Consider the following 10,468-nt stretch of genomic DNA (forward strand, 5'->3'; position numbering starts at 1 on the left):
ATTTATATAGGTTAAATAGGCATAGAGCCGTTGGATTTAACAATTAAAAATATATACGTTATCGTCTGATATGGAGACGACCGTCCCAAATTGGGATGAGCAGTCTTGTTGGGGACAACCGGCTCAACATCGACGGATATGTATTTTTGCTACCATGAGAAACTGGGTTTGCCTATTCAGCTGGACCCTCAAATACGGAACTTTGCCCGCTTCCACTGGATTTCCTTAAGGATTCAAGAAAGGTCGGTTGGCTCAATATAAGAAGATATTCGTCTGAAACAGAGCCAAACCTTGGCCTTCCTTTACCCAATAAACCGAAATTGATCCGGTCGTCACAAATTAAATTGACCGACTCAACTTGAGCCAGGATGGACAAACGCTCAAATTCAGAAGTTGACCCCTCCTCTTCGCCTGTTTTGCCAATTGCACATTTGCCGATTTCCCCACCCCACTGGACTTGCTTTTAAAATGTGGCACAGTAAACAAAGCTTTGTTTTCTGAAGATCTACCGGAAATAGCTCCTCACGTGGCGCGTTTAAGTCGTAGGTGTTGGGAACCTCCGCTCCGGTCCGAACCATACAACTTCCAAGAGTAGAGAAACAAATCATCAAAATTCAATTCAAAACACTCTCCAAGAAGTCTGACCTTTGAAGTTTCCAACGAGATACCCTACGCCTAATCGCGCGCTTTGATTCCTCAGTCATTGCAAGTATTGAATCAGGTTCTTTCCTCCTTTTCTTTATTCATAAACTCACTCGTCACTAGATTTGGCTTCTCAAAAGTCTTTCTGAAGAAGAAGAAGAAATGATGGATTTGCAAAAAAGAAGGGTTCGAATTCTCGTATTCGTTGTTGGTTTGATTGCTCTCAGTATTACAGGTAAACAACAACAGATATCAGATTCCCTTCTTCAAAATAACTCTTTTGGTTTTTGTCTGATCATGAGCACCTTTATTAGATCCAAAAACGTAAACAAAAAGAAAATTATATTTAGTTTCATTTTGGTACGAAGAGAGCCATTAGATTGATTTCTGAAAGACTAGTATAATTTTGAGTTGTAATCGATTTTGGTGGTCCAATTAAATGTGCTATTCCCTAATTGGATGTATTCTTTATATGAGTTTTTATGACTGATTCCTGATATATTAGCTTTACTAGGGTTCCCCTTGCTCACACTGAAAAGTAGAGTACTAGATGATACCAATTTATTGGACTCAATTTTATCTCTAAATGATTGAAATAATTATTGGAAATTTCGGTTTTGATTGCAATGCACAGTGACTGCCTTTTTGGTGTTGTTCATAGCAATATTGCTTAGACCAGTTTGGGCAGCAAAATAAGTGCAATTGATAGCACCCATTGTAGTGAATAATTTGTTCTTACAGTAATCTTTTTGTTGTGGCCTGGCATATGGTTGTTATTGATCGTTGATGTGAAGCTGTCCATTATATTTACAAACGTTCCTGCAGTAACCTGCAGTTTCTCTCACTCTGCTCTTTAGTCTTAGTTTACTCGATGCCTATGTGCTATATCCAGAACTTTCCTGTTTGTCTGAATACTCGATGCCTTTCAATCTCATTTTTCACACAATCTATAATCTTACATCTATAAGTTTGGTGCAATCATTGTCTCGTTGCTGTAGCTTTGGAGCTGGCAAGTTACGCACTATCAGATTTTAACATTTCATGAATGCCAGTTTCTTTTTTTGACTTGCTGGTTTTACTTTTTTTTTTTGTTAGTATCGTGCATATAGTTTCGTATAGTTATATGCTAAAACTTATTTGGGTAACAATACATGTAGTTCTTATCTGGAATTTCTACACATGCCCTAGTAGTTGCAAAATGGGATTTTTTGCTTATACTTCTCTACTCGTGACAGCTGAAAAGTTTCGGCTGCTGGTTGGAGAAGAGTCTTCATCCCAAAGTGGGAAGTTTACTATCTTAAACTGCTTTGACATGGGAAGTGGTAGTGTAGCTTGTGGAGTTAAGGAGGGTGTAAAGCTCTATTTCTACAGCATCAGGTCTAAACATGTTGAGGGAGCAAGGTTCAAGGCACTAGAAACTGCATTAGCAGATGCATTATCACAGGGACTTGATGCCACAGCTGCAGCGAAGCTAGCAGAAAAAGAAGGAAAAAAAGCAGCGAAGTTGGCATCCCAAAAGGCGAAACGCATTATAGGTCCTATCATTTCTTCAGGCTGGGATTTCTTTGAAGCAATTTATTACGGAGGAACCGTAACAGAAGGTTTCTTGAGGGGCAGCGGGACGTTGGTTGGAGCTTACGCAGGAGGGTTCCTTGGAGAACAAAGGCTAGGGAAGTTGGGCTATCTGGCAGGAAGTCATTTGGGCAGTTGGACTGGGGGAAGGATAGGATTGATGGTATATGACATCCTCAATGGAATTCATTATTTGGTTCAGTTTGTGCCATCAGAAGATAGCACCATCAATGAGTACGAGAACACTGAATCTGCATATAGTGATTCTTACACCACCGAAGAAACCCCAACTTATGATGATCTTTGAAGCAAGACTTTTGCAAGTTGCTATATTGAAATTTTAATCAAGATTCTTTCTGGTTTTCCTCCTGTAATTAAACATAGTTTTACAAACTCTTAACTTACAATTGAATTTGATGAATTCTTTCTATAAAAATGTCTGGTAGCAACTCAACAAGGGCATCACTGTAATACTGCTTTACCATATCCCTGTCCACTTACCCCATATCTAGTGTCTATGTCAGCTTCTTCTTCCTTCACTCAATAAGGGCATCACTGTAATCTCAGAGGTGCGTAGGATTAGAATCTTTGTACACCCTCCAAGCAGCAAAGTTGATAGCACTTTAATATTTGTAGATACTTGGGCATACTCATAACTCATTGATCAATCAGGGGAGTGCGTATTTTATACCCCCATTATCTTATGATGCGCCTTCACAAACTTTGCAATCGTTTCTCTCTCATCTCCCCTATCTCTCAATCTTCTTCTTCGTCAAGACTTCTTCCATCACTTTGTTCATCTTTTCTTTCTCTAAATCCTCACCACCACCACCACTCTTCACCGCCTGGGTTTCTCAGTACTGGATTGAAAAACCCAAGGAAATCTCTCAACACTCATATGACTATGTCTACTTTTCATAATCCTGTGAATTCTGAAGATGGTGGTCTTGGAAGTGGCTCGAATGGTACTGCTTCTTATTCCCCAGTTGATTACGAAGGTAACCCTTCTCTTCAAATTCAATCTTTTTTTTTATTGTTCTTAGTTCTTTTTGGATGTTGAGAAATTTTGAGTCACTTATTAGTTAGTGTCTGTGATTAACTGTAAAAGTTGAATTGATGCGCTATCTAGTTGTGCAAAGTGGAAGTCAATCTAGTTGAACTTAAATTGATTGGAATTAAATGATATCTTTGTTTCTAGATATAATTGTCTTGCTCAAATATGTGATTCTGGACAGTTCAGGATTCTAATTTGTTATGGTAGATCTTGACTTGAACCGAAGCTCATAGTACGTCGTGTTGGCACCGAGTCTTTCATTTTATTTCTCACTTGCTCCGTTTAATTTGAAGTTCTATTAATCCCATACATTTTGATTGGCTTCCCCTATGCTTATTGTTTGAATTGCCATTTGTTTAGATAAGTTTTTGTATTGATATGAAATTATACATTTTGAGTAAAAGTTCCCTTCAATGAGATTTTCTTGTTGTCGTTGGATAATGCAGATAGTTCTGCATTGGATGGTGGGTATCATCTTCCTCCATCGGAAATCAGAGATATCGTCGATGCACCACCTCTTCCTGCATTGTCATTCTCACCTCAAAGGGATAAAATATTATTCCTTAAGCGTAGAGCCTTGCCTCCGTTGACAGAATTAGCAAGACCAGAGGAAAAGCTAGGTGGTCTTCGCATTGATGCAAAATGCAATACTCGGAGTCGTATGTGAGTTCAAGAAACTTAAATCTCTCTCTCTATATATATATATATACATACACATGTATGGAGTATTGATGAAAATTGTGCATTCAGGTCATTCTACACTGGTATTGGAATTCATCAATTAATGCACGATGGTACTTTAGGGCCAGAAAAGGAAATACACGGCTTCCCTGATGGTGCTAAGATTAATTTTGTTAGCTGGTAATATCTGGAGCCTCAAACATCTTCATCAATTTGATTCTCTATCTAAAACCTGCACTTGCTTTCTTTTGTCTCTAAATCTACACAGGCTCCAGTACTCAATACACATATCTTAAATCATGCTCATTATGTTTATCACTTTGTTTGAACCAGGTCATATGATGGTCGCCATTTATCCTTCAGTATTCGATTCGACGAGGTGATCGATTGTGGTGCCTTAAAACTGAGAATTGACTATCCACGTGATTATAGCAATAGGTTTTTCATTATTAGAACACGTCTTAGACACTTGTCCAAAGGATGTTTTGGTATAATAGTCATAATCTGCCCGTGGGCACCTAAAATTGTTCTTCGACTACTGAAAGATGTATCAAGTAGTCTTTGGTGGGCTTATATGTGACTGTGAATAGTTGTTGTTAATATTCCATACATACCTGTGCATACTCAGCTTCTCAGAAGCTATATACACTAATATGTAACATTTTTCTGAAATCAGGATCAGAGCGATAACAATAAGCTTAGCGTTTGGGTTGCAGATGTAGAAACAGGAAGAGCTAGACCTTTATTTCAATCCCCAGATATATATCTTAATGCAGTTTTTGACAAGTAAGTACTAGGTTGCGTGCTTTCCATTTTTCTTCATTTTCTCTTTAGGCCATATCATGAGGTGTAGCAGACCTTTGCTAGATCCTTCTGTTTTCTGATGCCTTCTTGTTTCTGCTTTGCAGTTACGCTTGGGTGAACGACTCTACTTTATTAGTCTGCACCATTCCTTTATCTCGAGGAGACCCACCAAAGAAACCAATTGTTCCATCTGGCCCAAAAATTCAGACGAATGAACAAAAAAATATTGTTCAAGTAAGAACATTCCAGGATCTGCTGAAGGACGAGTATGATGAGGACTCATTTGACTACTATGCCACATCACAGTTGTTATTGGTTTCATTAGATGGGACAGTGAAGTCCTTTGGTCCACCAGCTGTATATACATCGCTGGACCCCTCACCAGACGAGAAATACATTTTGATTAACTCAATTCACCGACCTTACTCCTTTATCGTCCCTTGCGGAAGATTTCCTAAAAAAGTTGATTTATGGACGACTGATGGAAAGTTTGTTAGAGAGCTTTGTGATTTGCCGCTTGCGGAGGATATACCCATTGCATTCAATAGTGTTCGGAAAGGGATGCGTTCGATCAATTGGAGAGCAGATAAGCCTTCACAACTATATTGGTATGAACTAATAATATCCTCCATCTCAAGCTCCGTAAACATTAGTTAGTTTCCGCCGCATTCTGTATATTTGAAATTAAGCATTTTCTTAGATTTCCAACTGCTTTAGGATTTTTTTCACAACCTCACTGTGGTTCCTTTGTGTTGTTGATGGTTTGTATACATGAGGCATCTTTATTTTGATCAGCTGAAATTTTCCAGGGTGGAGACACAAGATGGAGGTGATGCAAAAGTGGAAGTTTCTCCAAGGGATATAGTGTATACGCAGGCTGCTGATACACTAGAGGCTGGACAGCCAGAGATTTTACACAAGCTTGATCTTCGCTATGGGTACTTGTTGTCTTTATTGTCGGCTCTGGTCTACGTTTTTCCTACCACAGCTTTCCTTATTTTATCTGAACTTTAATTTGTCCCTATCTGGTTTGGCATTTCAACAGAGGCATCTCTTGGTGTGACGATTCCCTAGCTCTAGTTTATGAATCTTGGTATAAAACACGCCGAACGAGAACATGGGTTATATCTCCAGGATCTAAAGATGTGAGCCCGCGCATACTATTTGATAGGTCATCAGAAGATGTTTACTCTGATCCCGGCTCTCCAATGCTGCGCAGAACTCCTGTTGGGACATATGTTATTGCGAAAATAAAGAAGGATGGAGAGACTTTCCTTTTACTCAATGGAAGTGGTGCAACACCAGAAGGAAACATTCCCTTCCTCGATTTATTTGACATGTAAGTGTTTTTCCAGACTTGTGTTTTTTTCTGTGTTACAACGATACGCCTAAAAAAAAATAATCAGCTGTATCGATACGTATTTACACGGATACGCGTACTAATACTCCAATACTTCAAGATACAACTCAGTTAGAAAACTTTGACTAAATATTAGATCTCAATACCTTAATATTAGAAAATTTAGATATTTTACTAGATTCTATGAGAAGTTTTAACTAGAGTGACAAAATATTAGTTCCAAATCCGTCCACTGATCTTGCTCTAGACTTTCTTCCTTCTTATCCAGACCTCTCTCCAGTGAGGTTAATCATACATGTATGTGTTTTTTTAAGTTTCTATCTTATATATAATATGTTTATGTTAAACTACTGTATCATAGTAGCGTACTGGTATCTTGTATCCAATACCGTATCCGTATCATTGCGACACGGTTTTTTTTCCATCATTGAGCAAATCGTGCTTGTTTAATAATTTCAACCCATATTTCTTTTATTTCAGAAATACTGGTACTAAAGAGCGAATTTGGGAGAGCAACAAAGAAAAGTATTACGAGTCGGTTGTTGCTTTAATGTCAGATCAGGTTGAAGGAGATTTGTTCCTCGATCAACTGAAAGTATTGACTTCCAAAGAATCAAAAACAGAAAACACCCAATACTATTTACAGAGTTGGCCAGAAAAGAAAGTTCGCCAGATTACAAACTTTCCTCACCCATACCCTCAGTTGGCCTCTTTACAGAAAGAGATGATCAGGTATCAGAGAAAAGATGGAGTCCAACTTACTGCTACACTTTATCTACCTCCAGGTTATGATCCCACAAAAGATGGCCCACTTCCATGTTTATTCTGGTCTTACCCTGGAGAATTCAAGAGTAAAGATGCTGCTGGACAAGTCCGTGGTTCTCCTAATGAGTTTGCAGGCATAGGTTCAACGTCGGCCCTTCTTTGGCTAGCTAGAAGGTAATAATGAGTTTATTGTTCTTTTTCCTTTTCATGATACTTTGTGTCTCACAAGTGTCCATTAATAGATTTATTTGCGAGATATTTAATAAAATCCTTCCAATGCCTTCAGGTTTGCTATTTTATCTGGTCCAACAATACCAATCATCGGTGAAGGTGATGCGCAGGCAAATGACACGTAGTTCTCTAACCCCCTTTTTTCTTTCATTCTCTTATATTTTCTCCTCGCCTCTCTTTTCTTTTCTTTTCTCTTCTCTTCATTTCTTATTTTTAATCATCATTGGATTATCATCCTCCAAACAGTTACATAGAGCAGCTGGTTGCAAGTGCTGAGGCTGCAGTTGAAGAAGTTATACGCCGAGGGGTAAGCTTCTTCAGATTTATCCTTATGAATGTCGTGAATACATTTTAACTATTCTTGACCCTGCAATTATTCAGGTTGCGCATCCAAATAAAATTGCTATAGGGGGTCACTCTTATGGAGCATTTATGACTGCTAATCTTTTAGCACATGCCCCTCATCTCTTCTGTTGTGGAGTTGCTCGTTCTGGAGCTTACAACAGAACACTTACCCCATTTGGTTTTCAGGTACCCATCTATAATTTAAGGATTCTCTAAATAAACGAATCATGATTTTCAACTATTGGGAGCTTATTGTTATTTGGCTTATTCGTCTATAAATCATTGTCGCTCAAGTCTTGAAGTATGAGTTATTAAATTTGACTGTTGTTGACGCAGAATGAAGACAGAACACTCTGGGAAGCCACTGGTACATATGTTGAGATGAGCCCATTCATGTCAGCTAATAAAATCAAGAAACCAATATTACTTATCCATGGGGAAGAAGATAACAACTCAGGAACACTAACGATGCAGGTCAGTAACTTAAACTTTTTCTGCAATCCAGTCCTTGTAACAATTACCTGAATGTGTGAATAGACTTAGAAAATGAGATTTGGTCCACAAACAACCTAACCAAGCTTAAGCATAGGGATTTGGCCTTAGCATCTTAAACGGCTAGACGCTAGTAGTTAGTGCTTCAAGGATTGATCTGAATGTCCATGTCCTCTTCTTAATGTAATATAGCCTTTCTCTTTGGCATATTTTTGAAGTTCGTATCAGTTACATTTTTTCCATATGTTTGATGCAGTCTGATCGGTTCTTCAATGCACTCAAAGGCCATGGGGCTCTCAGTCGCTTGGTGGTTTTACCCTTTGAGAGCCATGGTTACGCTGCACGAGAGAGTATCATGCATGTTCTCTGGGAAACAGATCGCTGGCTACACAAGTATTGTGTAAACAACTCTGATGTGGTTGCGGATACGAGCAAAGATGATACCAAAGAAACCCTTAAAGAAGCCGAAAGTAAAGTTGTTTCTGCCAGTGGAGGAGGTACTCCAGAGGAGGATTTTCGTTCACAGAGAAGGTCTTTATTGTGGTAATTTCTCCTGGTCGTTAATCCTATTCTCATTACTTAGTTTTAATTCAAACAGGCATGAAAATGATTGTAAAGCAAATTGGTTGACCCTGGCCAACTATTATAATTGCTCAAAACCACCAAATTGATTGAGAAAAATGTTTTCTTGTGATTTCAGAAAAAGGTAAGAAAATTCATTTTAGTTCAATGTTACATGAGAGAATGCAAATACTATTTGGTAAGATTTTTTTGAGATATAAAGGAATCATGAAAACTGCAAGATCCTGAAGAGTAGGATATCTAACTTATATTTTCTCATCTGGTTTGGTAGGATGACATTCTTCTGATTCATGTTTGGATTTTTTTTTATAGATCGAAGTAGTGAACCTCGTGACCCTACACTGTTTGGTATGGATAAAAGCTGGAGCTGTTTGTTCAAGAAGTGACTGCCAACTGACCGACTCAATGTATAATTTGGAAAAAAAATAAAACAGTGGGTAATTTGGAATCCAAGATCCCCTGATTAAAAACAAGGAATCCACATTAATTAAGGTGCAATGCGGAATCAATGCATCGTATTCCTTATTGTATTTTAGACTTAGAATTGTATCATGTCCTCTCGCCAACCCCCCTTGTGGGGGATTTATAATGTGATGTAATTGCTGCAGAAGGAAAATCATTCTTTGAACATATGTGCGGAATAATAAGAAACCTGTTTTGAGGCATACTCATTTTTTTTCTGAGACATACTCATTCATTATACTATTTAGGGTGGGTTTATAAGGGGTGTTTAAAGGTAGTGCAATTACTTATATATTCTTAAACAATTTAAATTATTAGAGTGCCCTTATCATCAAAAACCTAAAATCAAAAATCAAAATAAACTTTAAACTCAAACATCTTGGACTCAAATTCAATCAAGAAATTGATCAAGCAAAGCAAACACGAACCGAAGTGAGCAATGTTGGAGTGCGAAATCCAAATCTCAATTGCTCTTATATGTATTTTAGAATGCATGTGTAACAAACCCATCTTGTTTTTGATTGATTTTATTTTGTTTGATCGATAGAATATGATTTCAAAGATGAAATTAGGGTTTTCAGAAGATCAGTTCGGCTGATCTTGGAGTATCAATTTTGAGCCGAACCTAGTGTATGATTTAGAGAAACACTATGTTCGGCTAATGCGACTTTGCTAGATTTTGTTCGAATCAGCCGAACCAAAATTCGTCAGTTACAGAGTGAAGTCCGGCTGATAACTTTTCAGCCGAACCTCAGTTTTTTGAAAATATACCTAGGTTCGGCTGATAACTTTCCAGCCGAACTGTTCATCTGGTCAGTAGATCTGGGTTTTAAAAATTAAATTTTTTGACAGATTCAACTTATAAAAAGAAATTAAACCTCGTATAGAAGTTTACCTATGATTTGAATCACACATTTTGGTCACTTCTAATCATTAAAATCTCAAAAATTCAAAGTTTTTTTTCACTTCTTCTTCTTCCTCTCAAGAATCCCAACTCTCTCACATAAATTTGATTTATCTACTAATTCACCACTAATAATATAATTTTTAATCAATCTTTAAAATTCCAAGCTAATCAAATCTAATCATAATCATTAACACCAATTATGTAAGGGTAGTTATGCCATTATCAAAAAGGGTGGATAAGGGGTGATATTATTTTTTATTTGGTGACCCTATTTTGGCATTATTTAGTATGCCTCAAAAAATTTCAGTATGCCTCAAAACAGATTTCAATAATAACCAGAATAATACCAAAACCATGTATTCTGAAGAGCAAGCCCAGGTCCAATGTCCCATCACAACTCTTGAATATGTACAATTATCCAGTGGGATCTTGTTATCTGGTTTCTGATGACACTGTTTCGATCAAGGAAGGGTATTTCACTCTTCACGATAGGTAAAGTGAACCATGCCTATCACTTTTTCATCTAGGACCAATCTCAACTTAAAAATAGCACCGAGGGGTTTACCACTTG

The 10,468-nt window shown here is 37.7% G+C and overlaps 2 protein-coding genes across 2 annotated transcripts; both read left to right on the forward strand.

Moving 5' to 3' along the window:
• The first annotated feature begins 486 nt into the window (after positions 1-486).
• Positions 487-2,668, forward strand: LOC113333172. Its single transcript, XM_026579686.1, has 2 exons — positions 487-877; positions 1,878-2,668. The coding sequence occupies exons 1-2, from the start codon at positions 805-807 to the stop codon at positions 2,519-2,521; spliced, it is 717 nt and encodes a 238-aa protein (XP_026435471.1). The 5' UTR covers positions 487-804; the 3' UTR covers positions 2,522-2,668.
• A 114-nt stretch (positions 2,669-2,782) lies between these two features.
• On the forward strand, positions 2,783-9,211 carry LOC113333171 (probable glutamyl endopeptidase, chloroplastic). Its single transcript, XM_026579685.1, has 15 exons — positions 2,783-3,212; positions 3,715-3,931; positions 4,019-4,129; positions 4,283-4,328; positions 4,626-4,735; positions 4,858-5,361; positions 5,563-5,691; positions 5,799-6,092; positions 6,594-7,052; positions 7,165-7,230; positions 7,356-7,416; positions 7,491-7,640; positions 7,791-7,928; positions 8,203-8,489; positions 8,841-9,211. Coding segments are annotated over exons 1-15 (2,868 nt in total). The 5' UTR covers positions 2,783-2,917; the 3' UTR covers positions 8,842-9,211.
• Positions 9,212-10,468: the final 1,257 nt, after the last annotated feature.

This window comes from Papaver somniferum, unplaced genomic scaffold, assembly GCF_003573695.1.
Source record: "Papaver somniferum cultivar HN1 unplaced genomic scaffold, ASM357369v1 unplaced-scaffold_132, whole genome shotgun sequence".
Lineage (NCBI taxonomy): Eukaryota > Viridiplantae > Streptophyta > Magnoliopsida > Ranunculales > Papaveraceae > Papaver > Papaver somniferum.